The 17,925-nt window shown below is 40.7% G+C and overlaps 1 protein-coding gene across 7 annotated transcripts in view; it reads right to left on the bottom strand.

Moving 5' to 3' along the window:
- Positions 1–10,767, bottom strand: part of XPNPEP1 (X-prolyl aminopeptidase 1) — a 55,507-nt gene extending 44,740 nt beyond the window's left edge. For 2 of the 7 annotated variants that reach the window (XM_063101862.1, XM_063101864.1), the window contains exons 1-2: positions 10,682–10,763; positions 1,989–2,077 (exon numbers count right to left, since the gene is read on the bottom strand). In XM_063101862.1, the coding sequence (XP_062957932.1) occupies positions 1,989–2,077; positions 10,682–10,713 (121 nt within the window). In that variant the 5' untranslated portion in view covers positions 10,714–10,763. Of the gene's footprint in view, positions 1–1,988; positions 2,078–10,555; positions 10,657–10,681 lie in introns of those variants that run through there. The other 5 variants (XM_063101863.1, XM_063101869.1, XM_063101865.1 and 2 more) reach the window with 5 other exon arrangements.
- Between the last annotated feature and the right edge of the window lie 7,158 nt (positions 10,768–17,925).

Genomic DNA, 17,925 nt, shown 5'->3' on the forward strand with positions numbered 1-17,925 from the left:
TAACTAACCATAAATGCAATGTGATAAATGGTGTAACAGGTGAGTTTTCTGCTTCTCCTTAAGGCAGGGACCATGTCACCTCTGTATGCATTTATCTAGCCCAGCACCTAACACATACATATGCTCACTGGAAGATGGCCAAAAGAATGTCACAAAGTTGTGCCTAAGATCTTTTCATAGACCCCAGCATAATAAACAGTAATGAATCTTCGGTGAAAGAAGAAAGCTAGGATCTTAGAAGATGCAGTATTATAACATCTGCTCATTCCACATCCTATTACTTTTCAGAAATGTTAAAAGTAGCCAAGAGCTAAACAGAATGTGCAGGAAAGTGGGAAGCCAAGAGCAACAGGCTGAGTCCATGATGTAGCATTAGCCTATACACTGCCAGATATTTTTAAATCATGCCTTAAAGAGAATGACTCATTTAAAAGTCTTTTGCATATGTGGGTCTGCTTTTAAAAATAAGTTCCCAAACCTTCTGCATTTTTCACAAACAAGACTTTTCACTGCTTGTACATGAACAGTATACCACATTTACCTCACTGGGTGGCTATAATTAAACATGATAACGTGTATGAAAGCACCATGCACTGCGTCAAATATATTGTAGGAGCTCAAAAAATACTTGAATCTGGATCTGAAGTGCCATCTGCTACACATCTTGTTCTAAGAATAGAAGGGGCTAGTTTACTCCAATTTCAGCATCTTAGCACATGCACAGATGCTCTTCCAGCATCAATAGCTTTAGCAGTAGCAGTTTGTTTCTCTGTTACACAGCTGAGGGAGGGCCAAGGGCTTTACATACATTAGCAGTTAATTCTCATGATAATCCTCCAAGGAGGTTTCACTATTCCCATTTTTCACATAAAGAATAGGAGAGTTAAAAGGAATTAAGTACTGGCCCAAGACAGCTAGATCATTGGGATCTAAGACCCAAGGTCTATCCAATTCCCAATCCATGCTCTATTAAACCATATTATCTAGGGGACTTAATAGAGGCTTAAAGTGTCCTAAGACCAACAGAATCAAAACAAGTGAGCTCCAGTTTCCAGCTGGGATCTACAATCTCAAACGACTGAAGCTCTCTACCTCTATCTCCTCATATATAATAAAAAGAAAGAAAAGTTCTCTTCCAACTCTAAATTTGATGATTCTATCTTTTCTCTTTCTTTACTTCCTCTTTTTCCTATTCCTCCTTCCTCTCCTACCTCCTAATATGGCCCAAAATGTGCTGGATACCTCTATATTTTTAAAGAAAAAGGACCTAAAATTGCACACAGTTATAGCACTGATCTTCCAAAGAGAGATTAGATAGTCATAGTTTCTCATGCATTTCAAGGGATTAATTTTTCAGTCAGCTGAAAGGAAATGCTGTGTTTCTCTTGAGCAGTCCACAGAAAAGCACTGGTTTACATGAGACAGAAATAGTAATACACCACTTTTCAGATTTCAGGTTTTTGGCAACCCATCAGACAATTAACCAGTTCTGGGAAGAAGGAATGGTCCCAGAAACTTTTCCCAAAATAATTTTCCTAAATGCACACTCAAATAATAAAGCACAATAATATATTATAAACTTTTCTCCTTTCATCATCTTATAATGAAAGTTAAAAGCTAATTTCTAAAGTAATCAATAAAGGACTGTATTAGACACAGAGAACAAGATTAGAAAAACAAGAATAGTACATTTTCTATAATAACCTATCTCCTCCACCACCATCACCACCCACAAAAGTGGGAAATGCAAAAAAAACCTATAATTCTCTAATTTATTACCTTAAAAAAGTGGTAAATATATAGAAACAGGAATCAACCACCCAGGAAGCCAAAGGACAAAATGGTTTTTAACTTCCAGATACTCCCTCACCCCCAGCCATGATCAATTACCAATTCCTTACCCACTCTTCTCACCCAACTCAGGGATGGGGTGGGGAGACCTAAAATCCTTGTTAGATGTTCTATCTAATTTACAGACAAAATTTTACCTGTTTCCACACCTGTGTCTCCTGAGTGAGTCACCTCGTTAGGTTCAATTATTCTTAAATTTCTCAGCTGAAAATCCTGGTAATTCGCCCTTAGAATGAGAGAGAACAGGATATTGTAGACTTTGACCGCAGTAAATGTGGCAAGGCTCAGTCAGGAGGACATCAACTTGATTTAGCAGTTTTCATAAATGAGTCAGAAGAACTCTCACCCCAATATCAGTGATGGAATAAACATTTCAGATAAAACTTGCAGGTGTAAAACATCATGATGACAGACTAATCTTCTCAGTTCTAGCTTACTGTTCATGAATTCTCTTCAGTTATGTCTAATCTCCTGTTTAACCAGATGAAGAAGATTTTATTTTCAAAGACTACATTTTTCACTTGCACCACTTTTACCTGGTTCTTTTTCACATTTGTCTTTGCTTTCTTTATGGTGTCTGATTCTTTTACTTTGAGTTCCATTCTTTCTCTTAGTGCTTTAAGCATTTTAACCCCTTATTTTATAATTTATTTCAGACTTTCCATTAGAAAGTCTTGGAATAATAACCGTCCAGCTTGCTGGGTCTGCTGCATCTCCCTCTTACTGGCTCATTCCTTGTATGCTTTGTAACCTTTTGTTAGGAACTTATCTTCAGTAGAGACTATTTATCTATGAGAATAAGATGTGTCCTAGTTTGTAAAAGCATTACTGTCACTATTATTTGCTTCTGAGACTAATTTTCACATTAATTTCTTAACCAGAAGATTTGTGCACAAGCTTCCTGACCCCATATGGAGACAGTCTAATACCCAGACTCCAAGTGTGAAGACCCACATCTGCACCTGATAACCTTCTCAGGCTCAGCTTACCACCAATGTACCATTCGGGCTTTAAGTTCCCTCTAAATTTCCAACACCTGTGGATTTCTCTTTCAAGTTCATTCAAAGAATATTTATTGAGTACCTTTCATAATCCACACCCTATTCTAGACATAACAGTGAACAAAACAGACAACATTCCTGACTTCAAGAATTTTACACGGGACAGGGGAGGTAGTGAGGAGGATAGAGGAGAGAGGAGGTAAAACAAGCACACAAATGTCAGGCAATCAGTACATGGTCTATGGGAAAAAAGTAAAGCAGAGCAAAGAGAAGAGAGTGTCAGGGCGGTTAAGGGGAAGGGTTATTTCATGTGGGGTAGACAGGAAAAGCCTCTCTGATAACAAATGAGGGAGCAAACAAGTGAGGGAGCAAGCCATGAGAACGGCTAGGGGAAGAACACCCCAGAGAAAGAGAATGGCAAGTGCAAAGGCAATGAGGCAGGAGTATGCCTGGTATACTTGAGGAAAAGCAAGGCGGCCAGTGTATTTGAGTGCCAGGGGATGGGAAGGTAAGTGGTTAGGAGATAAAATCAAAGAGGCACCAGGGGACCTACAGTAAGCCATAGAAAGAGTTTGGGATTTTATTCAGCTATGACCTTAAAGGTAATTGAGTTACAATTTATATTTATAAGTTTGTAATTTAACCACATTTTTATGTGTTGGTAGAGGCTGGGACGTCGACATTAGCTCAGTCTACCACATGGCCAGACAGAAGACCAGACATTTTTACCAATCACTCCAGGCCTGCTCTCATATGGCTTCTACTTTAGTTTCACTGGACAGAATTAGATGTTAACTGGGGGAACCATATATCCTTTCATAAAAAGTAAGACATCCCAATATCTCTTATAAATGTAAATGCAAATATCCTCAACAAAATACCAGCAAACTGAATCCAGCAACAATATAAAAAGGGTCATATGCCATCACCAAGTGGGATTTATCCCAGGAATATAAAGTTGGTTCAACATATGAAAATCAATTAATGTAATACACCATTTCAATAGAATAAAAACCAAAAATTGCATGATCATCTCAACAGACACAGAAAAAGCATTTGACAAAATCCAACACCATTTTGTGATAAAAGTATTTAGCAAACTAGAAGAAAAGAAATTCCTAAACCTGATAAAGTATTATAAAACCCACAGCTAACATCATCCTTAATGTTGAAAGACTGAATGCTTTCCTCTGCTATCAGGAACAGGACAGGGATGATTACTTTTGCCACTTCTATTCAACATTGTACCTAAGGTTCTATCCATGGCAATTAGGCAAGAAAATGAAACAAAAGGCACTACATTACAAAAGAAAAACTATCTCTATTTGCAAATGGCATTCATTATCTTGAATACAGAAAATCCTAAAGAATCCAAACAAAAAATTGGAGCTAATAAATGACTTCATTAAGAATGCGGGATATAAAATCAATATACAAAATCTATTTTTTTCTGTCCCATGCAATGAATAATCCAAAAATGATTTTAAGAAAAGTCAATTTAGGTCCTGGGAAAACTGGACATCCATATGTAGAAGAAAGAAAACTAGATCTGTACCTCTCACTGTATACCAAAATCAATGCAAAATGGATTAAAAACTTAAATATAAGACCTGAACTATAAAACACTTAAAAGAAAACATAAGGGAAACACTTCAGGAAGCAGAACTGGGCAAAGACTTTATGAATAAGACCCCAAAAGCACAGGCAACAAAACAAAAAATAAACAAATGGGATTATATCAAACTAAAAAGCTTCTGCACAGCAAAAGAAACAGAGCAAAAAGACAACCTACAGAACAGGAGAAAATATTTGCAGACTATGCATCCAAGGGATTAATATCCAGAATATACAAAGAACTCAAACAACTTAGAAAAAAAAAAAGTAACCTGATTTAAAAATGGGCAAAAGACCTGAACAGGCATTTCTCAAATGAAGATATACAAATGGCCAACAGACACATGAAAAAATGCTGAACATCACTAAGCATCAGGGAAATGCAAATCAAAACCACACTGAGATATCATTTCACCCCAGTTAGATTAGCCATTATCAAAAAGACAGAGAATAACAAATGCTGGCGAGGATGCAGAGAAAGGAGAACCTTTCTACTCTGTTGGTGTGACTGTAAATTAGTACAGTCTTTATGGAAAACAGTATGAAGGTTTCTCAAACAACTACAGATAGAACTACCATAGGACCCAACAATCCCACTGCTGGGTATACATCCAAAGAATGGAAATAATCATGTAGAAGGAAAACCTGCACTCCCATGTATATCAAAGCTCTATTTACAATAGCCAAGAGTTGGAACCAAACTAAATGTCCGTGGATGGATGACTGGATAAGGAAAATGTAGTATACATACACAATGCAATAAAAAAGGGGGGGGGGGAATTCTGCCATTTGCAGCAACATGTATGAACTTGGAGAAAATTATGTGAAATGAAATAAGCCAGGCACACAAAGAAAAATACCATGTGCCCTCACTCATAAATGGGCACTAAAAAAATTAACAAATAAATTTTAAAAAGAAAGACACAATAATCACAGTAATTCGTTGACCTTTCAAAAGGAGAGAACAGAACTGAGGCCAACAGAGGTGGGAAAGGAGGGGGTGGTTAGCAATAAATTGGTAAAGGGCCCCAAAAAATAATTACAATGTGTAAGGTCGAATATACTATTATGGTGATTTGAGCATCACATATTGCACACACAGGTATTAATATTCAACACTGTGCCCCACAGATATGTACAATCAATTATGTTTCAATTAAAAAAAAATTTTTTTAAAGAAAACTTCAAAAAGAAGTCCTTTTACACTAGCATCAAAAACAATAAAATACTTAGGAATAAATATTTTAACAAAATGATTTAAATATTTTTAAATATAAAAAGGATCATACACTATCTCAAGTCAGATTTATCCCTGGAATACAAGGTTGGTTCCTGTAAATATTTTAATAAAAGAAGTGCAGAATGTATACCATGAAAACTACAAAAGATTGTTGAAAAAAATTAAAGAAGACATAAATAAGTGAAAAGATTCCATGTTCATGGACTGGAAGATTTAATATTATTAAGGTGGCAATACTTCCTAAACTTATCTACAGATTCAATGCCTTCCCCATCAAAATTGCAGGTGGCTTCTATGCAGAAATTGACAAACAGATTCTAAAATTCATATGGAAATACAAGGGACCCAGAATAGCCAAAACAATCTTGAAAAGAACTCACTCTTCCCGATTTTAAAACTAAATATAAAACTACAGTAATCAAGACAGTGTAGCACTGGCATAAGGATAGACTTACAGATCAATAAAATAAAACTAAAGTCCAGAAATAAACCCTCACATTTACTGTCATCTGATTTTTGACAAGAGTGCCAAGACCACCCAATTGGGAAAGAACAGTCTCTTCAACAAAAGGTGCTGGGACAACTGGACATCCACATGCAGGAGAATGAAGTTAGACCCACCTCACCATACACAAAAATTAACTCAAAATGCATCATAGATATAAACATGGGAGCTAAACTATAAAACTCTTAAAAGAAAACACAAGCATAAATCTGCCTGACCGTGGATTAGGCAATAATTTCTTAAGATACAACATCAAAATCACAAGCAATAAAATAAAAAATAGATACACTGGATTTTATCAAAACTAAAAGCTTTTGTATTTCAAAGGATACCATCAAGAAAGTGGAAAGACAACTCCCAGGATGGAAAAAAAAAATATTTGCAAATCTGGTAAGAGTCCAGTATCCAGAATATATAAAGAACGATTACAACTCAACAATAAAAAGACAACCTAATTTTAAAATGGCTAAGAATCTGTACAGACATTTCTCCAACAGAGATATACGAATGGCCAAGAAACACATGAAAAGATGCTCAACAGCATTAGTCTTTAGGGAAATGCAAATCAAAAAACCACAGTGAGGTACCAACCACTTCACACCCACTAGGAAGGTTATAATCAATAAAGACAGACAAGAACAAGTATGGGTGAAAATGTGGAAAAATTAGAATCCTCAGATATTGCTGGTAGGAATGTAAAATGGTGTGTGGTAGCTTTGGAAAACAGTCTGACAGTTCCTTAAAAGATTAAACACAGAGTTACCACATAACCCAGCAATTACACTCCTAGATTTATACTCAAAAAAACTGAAAACATATTCTCATAACACATATTCATAGTTGTATTATTTGTAATAGCCAAAAAGTAGAAACAACCCAGATGCCCATCAACTGATGAATGGATCAAAAAAAGTAGTCTATCCATACAATGGAATATTATTTGGCAAAAAATAACATTAAAGAAATCACACCTAAAACATAAGTGAACTTTGAAGGCATCATGCTAAGGGGAAAAGCCCATCACAAAAAACCACACGGTGTACGATTCCATTTACATTTCATGTCCAGAATAGGCAAATCTAATACAGACAGAAAGTAGAGTAGTGGTTGCCACGGACTAGGTGAGGTTGGGGGAAATGAGGAGTTACTGCTAATGCGTACAGTATTTCTTTTTGTAGTGATGAAAATGTCCTAAAATTGATTGTGGTGATAGTTGTACAACTCTGAAAGTACTCATAACTACTGAATTGTACACTTTAATAGATGAATTGTGTGGTGTGTGCATTGTATCTCAATAAAGCTGTAATAAATTTTACAAAATAAGATACCTCTTTTTCTTCTACAGAAATACAAGTCTCATTCTCACCCAATTTCCCATAACTTCATATATAAGTTTACAAGATGGTGAGTGAAAGAAGTTAATTCCTATCTACATATATAAAGCTAACTGGTCCCAACGAGTGGTTCAGACACAGGACTAGAGAGGTAGAAGGAAGTTATCCAGAGGTAGTCCTATTCACTCACTTTACAGAATAAGAGACAAAGATACACTACCATAGGCCATACACCTCAGTATCTGCAAAACCAAAACCAGAAACCGGGTCTGACAGGTGAGCTCAAGCCCTCTATGTGAGCATGACTACCTCCTTCAGAATCAAAGGAGCCATGAAGCAGCTAAACACTACAGTTGCTTTGCTCTTGTCTTTCTCTGATCTCTGCAGAGTCCAACATCCATCCACCCTTCACTTACTTGGACAGTTAACATTCTCAAGCTCCCTGTCAAAGCAGGACTATCATTAAATGTTAGAGCTGGAAGAATGTACCTCAGCGACCACCTAACTCAACTCCCTCCTCTAGACAAAGAAACTGAGAAGCAGAGATCAAATGACTTGTTCAAGAACTCAAGGCTAATTGGTGACAGAGCTAAAACAAGAGTCCAGTGCTCCCAACTGCCAGCTCAATGTTCTGCCCCTACCAGACTCCTTCAGCCTACACCTTCTCAACGTCATGATGAGCCACACCATGGGTAAGAAGCATGCAGAGCACTTCTTGTTCAATCTTTGTACAAGATGGATATGACAAACTACTAAAAACTACACATTTTTCTCCCTTTCTCTTTTTAAAAGATATCCCAGCAGGGTTCTAAATACCCAATCACCCCCACTCACCCACAGTCCATGATGAAAATCATACATGTCTAGTGCTGAGGATGGGACAAAACAAAGACCAAGATACTCAGTCTCACCTAGTGAAATGAGACAGGATAAAATGGAAAAAGTTCTAGAATGGGAAAGTAAGTGATGTTGTATTTGCCTACCCAGAATCCATCCCTCCTTCTTTTGATGGGTACCTTGGTTTTCCTTCTGAAATGTCCCTTCTCCATTTCAGTCCAAGTGGTTGGAGATGAGTCTCACCCACTCGTCCACTGAGTTCTGGGACCCAGGCCTGGTCAATTCATCTTTCTGACCACAATAACTGATTCAAGTATAGACAGACATAAGAACGAATCAGATCTGGGACTTCTCCACCAACCAGTAGGGAAGAAGACTCTACTTCTGCTGGGGCTATTAGCCTAAGACTGTCATAACCTGCCATAAGGAGAAAGTCTGCCTGAGAATGAAGCCAACACTGAAGAAATCAGAGCCAAGAGATACAAAAGGGAAGCCAAGTCGGATGCCAGCCAGTGCTGCTGTTCCTGGACTTGGCTATACTACAAGCCACCTCAACCCCATTTTACCTAAATCAACTTGAGTTCAGTTTCCAGCACCTAAACTGAAAGAAGTCCTCTTTTACACTGGATGGCCCTCAAATTCTACCACTAGGAGAGGTGTCTGGGTGATGGAGTTTGGATGTGTTGTCCCCTCCAAAACTCATGTGGAAATTTGATCTCCAATGTGGCAGTGTTGGCAAATGATTGAATCATGGGGGCAGATCCCTCACGAATGGATTAATGCTCTCCCTGGGGGAGGAGGGGTAGTGAGTGAGATCTGGCTCTATTAGTTCCTGAGAGAGCTGATTGTTTAAATGACGCTGGCACCTCCCCTCTCTCTCTCTTGCTTCCTCTCGCCATGTGATCTGCTTGTACCCACCGGCTGCCTGCCGCTTTCCGCCATGAGTAGAAGCAGACTGAGGCCCGTGCCAGATGCAGCTGTTCCAGAATCATAAGCCAAATAAACCTCTCTTCTTTATAAATTACCCAGTCTCAGGTAATTCTGTTATAGCAACACAAAACAGACTAAAATACTGGGGTAAACAGCCTCCCCTCTCACAGCCTTTCTAGTAGATTCTTGGGTATGGTAAGAAGGCTCTACCAGCAGCTGTTGACTCTTCTGCCCCTAAAATGTTGTGATTCTGTGAATCTAGCAAAGACCACCTTGGTCTTCAAAGGCTACCTCTCAGCCTATAGCCTAACTCATCATTATCCACTTGCCCGACTGCATTTCCAGCACTTAACTTACAGTAAGCTTCTTCCACATGGAGGTTTGCCACTCCTCATCACAACCTTCTACAGGGCAGGTCTGGTTCTCTGCTCACCCCTAACATGCTGTGGCAAGGCCAAGTCGAGGCCAGGTGGGCTCGGGATCTGTCTACTCACAAGCACAAGCCATGGTCTGTGTTCAGCAAGTAAGCCTGGCCACGTTGCCAAGTGAGTTCACTCAAGTCTCAACCGATTAGAGAGTGGGTGACCCCTGTGGATCGCCAGGGAGTGTTTGGCTTCTGGCTTCTGACCTCTGTGAACTCCGAGCATCTCTCTGTTTCCCACTTTGTTAGCTGCTCTGATAATAAGTGTACCATGGTGGTGGGGGTAGAATTAACTAAAGCATGTTTAATGTGAGGACCGAGGATTATCCTTCTCACCTCTCGGTGCCCAAGAAAAGCCTAGAGCAGGCTACTGGTGGGATTTTCCTGGCAGTTATACTATATTCCCTTAAAATGCCTCTATAGCCATTTGGGTGGGGAAGAGCCCCCGGCTGCCTGTCTTTGTGACGATGACATCAGTAAAGCAAATTGCAGGTGTCAGTATCTTCAGGGTTGTAACTTGAGGATTAGATTCCTAGGGAAGAGAGGGGTGTGCAGGGGCTCGCCCACCTCCCTGGACTAGGGAGGAGCCAATAGGGACCAACTTCCTGCAACAGCAGGGCCTTCCTGCGGGGTCGGGGGGCGGCGACGGCCACCACCCCCTCGGGCCGAGAGCTGCAGTTTCGCGGGCACATTCGTCCTGGATCGGACTCGGGCTGCCCCAGGTGCCCGCGGCTCCGCCTGAAAGGAACCGGATCTTGCCCGGCGGCATGGCTCCCTCCCCCTGCTCCCGCTCAGGGGGCTCCCGCGAGCCGGGACCCTCACCCGACACTGTTGGCGACCCGCCGTTCTTTACCCGCTCGTCCCTGACCTCTCGGGTGCAACACGCGCGTCCGGGAGGGCGGCGCCGCACGCTGCCCGGACGCCGGCTCCCCGGCAGAGTCGCCTCACCTTACTCGCGGTGGCTTTCTGGAGGCTGCCATTCGGCGGTGACGTGCCCCGGCCCACGTCAGGGCAGCGCAGACCAGCTGATCACTCGCGGAAGGGCAGGCGGGCGCGCGCGCCGGAACAGCCACGCCCCGCCCATGACGTGCGCTCGCGCCGCGGCCCCGCCCCCTGCCAGGCCACGCCTACCCGCCGGGGCTCGGGCTTCACGGTCGCCGCACGAGGGCCTGAGGCAGGGGGGCCGGCGGGTGTGGCCTGTGTCCCCGTAGTGAGTTCCGGAAAGGACGTCGTTCCGCGGCGCGCCGGCAGTGCTGCCCGTTTTTCTCGCCGTTCCCCAAAGAGGGAAAAGAAGGGCTTGGCAGGCTGAAGGCGCTGCGGCGTGACGAGCTGCCGTCCCAGGGCTGTTCCGGCCTTTAGGAGGGTTGAGAGGAAGGGGACGTGGCCAGTTCTGAAACAGTTTCGACAGGGTCTTCGAGACTTTGGGGCAGGGTCTCACTTCCTGAGGCTTTAGATATGTCCCCAAAATTATTTCCCCAGACAGCTTCAAAATCCAGTTGCCCGCTCCACTCGGATAGCTAATAGGCCCCTGAAACTTAACAAGTCCGAACGGAGCTCCTGGACCAATGCTCGGAAACGAAACGTACACGCTCTCAGCCAGGCTACGCCGTCTCAATCAATGGCTAGTCCGTTCTTTCAGGCCAAAAATCTTGGAGTCATCCCTGCCGCTTCTCTTTCACACCCCACCTCCAGTCTGCCAGAAAATCCTGTTGGCCCTGTCTTCAACATAGATCCCTAATCCAACCACTTCTGACCATCTCCACCCGTCACCCCTCTGGTGTCATCACTACCGCCTCGCCCGTGTGGTACTCTGGCCTCCCTGCCACCACCCTGCACAGTCTAGCCTAAACACTGCAGCCAGATCAATCCTTCAAAGTCTGAGATCAGGTCACTTCTCTGCTCAGCCCTTATCCAGTGGTTCTTCATTTCACTCGGGTGAAAGCTCTGCTTCATCTGCCCCTAACCTCATTTCCTACTGTTCTCACCTTGCTCACTCTACTCCAGCTAAACCGGCCTCCTTGCTATCCTTGAAAAAGCTGGACACACTCATATCCCAGGGCCTTTGGACTTTCTCCTCCCCAAAATATCGAGGTTCCCTTCCTCATCGTCTTTAAAGCCTTTGCTCAAGTATCACCTCCTCAATGTGACCTACCTTGGCCACCCTTCTTAAAATTGCAAACCCGGGCCGACCCCATGGCGCACTCGGGAGAGTGCGGCGCTGGGAGCGCAGCAACGCTCCCGCTGCGGGTTCGGATCCTATATAGGAATGGCCCGTGTGCTCACTGGCTGAGTACCGGTCACGAAAAAGACAAAAAAAAAAAATTGCAAACCCCCTCCAAAATTCTAATCTCCCTTACCCTGCTCTATGTGTTTCTATAGCATTTATCACCTTTAACATGATATAGAAACTTATTTATGTGTATTGTATTCTGCCCTTTTTTCCCCCACCCCCACAGACAACATAACCATCAGTGCAGGTATTGTTTCTGTTTTGTTTAATGATGAACAATATCTGACATGTAGTAAATTCTCATTGTATATTTTCTGCAGGAACAAATGTCCCCAGAATGTGCACTCAAGAGCAGGGATGGTGGCTCTCTTGTTCATTGTTATGGCTCTGGTGCTTAGAACAACACCTGGCACTAAATGAAAGTGATCACATTTTTTAAAGTTGATCTGCACCTCCTCGTGTTTTGATCTTGAAGGCCTAACACACCTCTATCAAATAGGTTCTGCTACCTGCAAGAACTGGAAGTCCTAGCATTTAGACAAGCCAAATTAGACTATGTAGGAAAGTCATGAAAGAACTAAAGATGTGGCACCTTGGAAAGCGGGAAATAAATGTCTGTTCTATTTCCCCAAATTTATGGAGCCAAAAAGAAAGAGACTGTAAATAAAATGACTGATTCCAGCCCACATCTGAAAGATGGTGAGAAAGATCAAATTGTAAGAGAGAAAACAAGATACCAGAAAGATAAGTGGGAACTGAAGGGGACAGGTATTTCATAATCACATTGCCTAGGAGAAAAGCAGTTGGCTCAGAATTTATGACATCTGGCTTTAGAGGAGAGAGAGAAATACGTTGTGTTCCCTGAACCAAATTTGAATTCCTGTTTACAGGATAACAAAGCACTCTTCCCCCTCTTGATGTTCTTTTGAAAGAACCTCAGGGGGAAGAGGTTGAGCTGAATTATCACCAGAGGGTGAGAACTCTGGGGGTTATGGCAGGTTTTTCTCCTCACATCTTTGAAAAGGTGGAACAGTCACACTGACTGACATTTACAGAGCTATGTATCTAGCTTACAACCCAGTCAGTGAAGGACTGTTATCCTCATTTTACTGATTGAAGAGCCTGAGGTTTGCAGAGATTAAGTCCCTTTCCCAGAGTTCTTGAGCTAGGTGAGTGTGGGCTGTGATGTGAAGTCAGGCAGCAGGACTGATTCCTAGGCTCCACACACTGCATCACAAAGTTATATGGAAGAGACCCTAGAGATGGTCTCATCCAACCTCCTAGCCCATGCAGTGGAAAAAGGGAGGCAGCTGGTTTCAGCATTCAGGCCCAGACCGGATGGATCTTAGATGTAGTCAGAAACACTAAATGCAAGAAAACATGGTGGAAACATATTGGGTTAAATTGTGCCCCCCCCAATTTCATATGTTGAAACCCTAATCCCCAGTACCTCAGAATGTGATTTTATCTGGCAATAGGGGCATTGCAGATGTAATTAATTAAAATGAGATCATATTGGAATAGGGTGGGTCCCTAATCCAGTATGACTAGTATCATTAAAAAAAAAAAAAAGAAGGAAATTTGGAGACATGGTACACACAAGGAGAGCACCAAGTGAGCATGAAGACAGAGATCAGTGTGATACGTCTGCAAACCACAGAACACCAAAGATTACCAACAAACCACCAGATGCTAGGAGAGAGGCATGGAGCAGATTCTCCCTCTCAGCCCTCAGAAGGAACCAACCCTGTGGGTATCTTTTTCTTTTTCTTTTTCTTTTTTTTTTTTCCCCCACATTTGCTTTGTGGATATCTTGACCTTGGACTTCCAGCCTCCAGAATTATGAGACAATAAATTTCTGTTTTTAAGCCACCTAGTTTGTGGTACTTTATTATGAAAACCCTAGGAAACTAATATAAAACAAGTTCTAAATGTCCAAGTGTATGAATTGTAGACCTGTTATTTTGGCCACCCAACATTCATTCATTCTACTTCTGATAACCATCCTCCTCCTATTTCCCTCTGGGGCCCACCTCTTTCCCCAACCCTCCTCCCTTGTTCTCAGTCTGTATTATCATTGTAAAACACTTAGATTACAGGGGTGTATCATGTGACCCAGGCATAAGCCACAATGATAGGATTAGAGATTGCTATGGAATCAGTGCAATGCAATGAGATGTTCATGGTAAGTGCTCGAACAGAACCACATGGTCCTCTGCCAGGCAAGACCCTGGATGCATATACGATACTCTGGAACTGCTGCCTATAACACACAACATGTGAATCGCACCGAGGCAGCAAAAGGCAGAGCAAAGAGAGGGAGAGAAGCATACCTCCTAACATTATTTGAGCCTTGAATCCTGCCACACCTTAAACCAGATCTCCCACTGGACTTTTCAGATGTCATCCAAAAAATCTCCTTTTCTGTCACTATTTTGATGTTTGATATGGGTTTTCTGTCATTTGCAATCAAGAGGCTCCTCACTGAATCATTTAAGTCATCGACTGTACATTTAAATTTTATGCATGAGTAGATATAATTTTATTAATGTAAACAAATTAATCATGAACTAACAGATGGAAAAATCAGATTACAGAACAATATAATATCCCATTTTAAAAATAATATATATAACATATCTATACTGATATAGATATATAGATACTTTTTTTCTTTCCCCTCCCCCCCAATAGATACTTTTTTATATTAAAAGGAAAGTGAACCACAAAATTTTGAGTGCTTATCTTGAGGTGGCAGAATTTGGGGTGATTTTAAATTTTCCCCAATTTTTTTTGAGTTTTTTAAATTAAAAATAAACTTAAAAAGCAAATTATTTCTCTGACTCTTTCTTCTTAGAGTCAAGGAATCTGTTTCATCCTCCAAATCTGAGCACTGCAAACAATATCAGTCCACCCGTACCCAGCTTGATAATTGGTTGATGGCCAAATCATTTATTACAGGGAGAGGGCAACATCCCTTTTAATAAACTCCCAGATGAGAGGAATAAAAAAATAGAAATCCTTATAGGAGATCAAACAGAATTACAACTTCTGAGAAGGGTTTTAACTATTTCAAACATTTCAATTTGTTCTAATAAAATTGATGGTTCTAGAAACAGTGATGAGTGAGGCTCTCATAAATTGTTATAATATGACCTTATTTTTTTAAAGTTAACTGAAAGATAGGCTTGTGGTTACACCCCAGAAAGGAATGGGAGAAGAAAAGCCAACTTTCAGGATTGTAGAGTCTGCCAAAACAATGTACTGTAAATTAAGGGTGGGAGAATGCATTTGGCTCGGTTCAGAATCTACTCACCCTTTGTATTCAATGAAAACTGAACTCAGACCTTTTGATATCTGAGTTCCATTTACTCTTGGCAAAGTTCAGTTCTCTGGTTCAAATAAATAAGAAAATTTTTTTAAAACCCTTTAAGAGGCCCAGAGGGTTTCTTGGACATCAAACAGTTCTTGCACAAACAACATATTGATGAGCTAAGTATAAATGAATCAGAAACATACAGAGTAAGTGTTTTTTGAAACACACAGACCCTCCCATGCTATAGGAAAAAAAGTCTCAGGAAAGCACTATAGCTTTCTCTTCTATTAAGGAGATTAAGGAGTATCCCTTTTTACCATATTTTATCATCTCCTCTAGAAGCCTTTAGGGGACCTTTGCAAAATGTGGAAAAGAGAAGAGTGTATCCAGCTGTTCATGATACTGACTTCTCGCAATCTCTTCCTGGCTATGCCTTGAAAACTGGGCTTTGGATAGAGGCAGCATGGTCTAGAGGTCAAGGTCAAGAGAAAAGTTCTGGCCCTAGTTCTGCCACTAATTAGGTATGTGCCTTTAGAAAGGGTAAAGCACCCTCTTCTCTGGTCTCCTAAGGGGTTCAGCTTAACAAACACTTTCCAGACCTGCTATGCAGTAATCAAGTCTTATGCAGAGGACTTGAAGTTGGCAGCCTAGCAGATATGGTTTGTGTGGCCCTGACTGTATTGGGATAAAATTCACATACCATACAATTAGCCCATTTAAACTGAGCAATTCAACAGTTTTTAGTATATTCACAGAATTGTGCAACCATCACCACAATTTTAGAACATTTCATCACCCCAAAAAGAAATCCATACCCTTTAGCTGTCACTTCTCCCAATCCTCCCCACCCTAGGCAACTACTAATCTACTTTCTGTCTCTATACATTTGCCTCTTCTGGACACTTCATACAAATGGTATAATACAATACATGATCTTCTGTGACTGGCCTCCTTCACTTAGCTTAGCGTTTTTGAGGTTTATCCATGGTGTAGCATATATCAGTACTTGATTCCTTTTTAGTGCCAAGTATGCCAAATAATATTCCATTGGAATATTTATCCATTATTTGGGTGCTTTCCACTTTTTGAATATTGTGAATAATGCTACTATGACCATTCACAAGCAAGTTTTTGTGTGGATATATATTTTCAATTACCTTGATTATATACCTAGGAGTGAAAATGCTGAGTCATATGGCCACTATGTTTAACCTCTGAAGGAACCTTACTGTTTTCCAAAGTGGCTACACCATTTTACATTTCCACCAGCACTGTGTGAGGGTTTCAACTTCTCCATATCCTCACCAGAACTTATTATCTTTCTTTTTGATTCTAGCAATCCTATTGGGTATGAAGTAGTATCTTATTGTGCTTTTAATTTCAATTTCTCTGATGCTAATCATGTCGAGCATCTTTTCATGTGCTTATTGACTACTTGTTGAAGAAATGTCTATTCAGATCCTTTTCCCACTGTAAAATTTGGTTATTTGGTTATTTATTATTGAGTTATAAGCATTCTTTATATATTCTAGATGCAAAACCTTTACCAGACATATTATTTGCAAACATTTTCTCCCATTCTGTGGGTGGTCGTATTTTTTTTATTATTTCCAATTAGATGGTAGCATTTAAAAAAGGAAGATTTCACTATTTAAAAATCCCTATCTTTAGCCTCTTTGAAAAATCGGAAGGTTGGTTTGGCAACACTGATTCTTCCTTCTATACAGCAACAAGCAGCATGAACAGAGCAGGGACTGTCCCCATGAGATAGGACAGAGAGTCCTCCATTTGACAATGTAAGCTCTTCTACTTTAACTGCCAGACCCGTTGACACTTGAATTTGTGACTCCTCCTCCTAGAGAATCTGACAAAGCCTGTCCAGGATTTCAACTCCACCACAATTGCCCTTGCAATTGAGTTAAAGTAATTACTTCTTGCTAGAATGTTTTTACCTGTGGCACTTAAACATAGAATCCCCCAAACTTAACACCAACTAGCAAGTCCTCCTCTCTTCCTGTTTTGTGATTTGGATTTTGCAACGCATGAAGCAACTAACTCACTGGAGCTTGGCAGATTCCCCAGAATTTTGGCAGCCCTGTTGGTACTGATGTCATGAGTGTCCCTTGCCATAATGCATCCTCATTACTAACTCAAATCAGACAAATTCAAACAAATGGAGCTTAAAAACAGAGTAACAAGCTGCCTGAGCTTCAAAACACTGCATAAAAACACTCATAAAAACAATTTAGTGCTTAGGACCACATCCAGGAATGAAAATCACTAGTTTTTATTGTTAATCATTCCTTTCCCTGATCACAACTTACCTGCTAAAAGCAGCCCTCTCAGAATAAAATAAGTATCTCTAAAATGATACATTAGTAATATTACCCAGTCATATAGCATTCTTTTCCTGTTTCTCATTACTTATGTTTAACTTCTTATTCATCTACTCCTTCAGTTAAATATTCTTCTTAACCTTACTATTCCTTTTTAAACAGCCTTACTGAGAAATAGTTCATATAACATACAATTTACCCATTTAAAGTGTATAATTCTGTGGTTTTTAATATATTCATAGAGTTGTACAATCATCAACACAGCCAATTTTAGTTCATTCTCATCGCCCCTAAAACAAACTTTATATCT

This window comes from Cynocephalus volans, chromosome 7 (genome assembly GCF_027409185.1).
Source record: "Cynocephalus volans isolate mCynVol1 chromosome 7, mCynVol1.pri, whole genome shotgun sequence".
Lineage (NCBI taxonomy): Eukaryota > Metazoa > Chordata > Mammalia > Dermoptera > Cynocephalidae > Cynocephalus > Cynocephalus volans.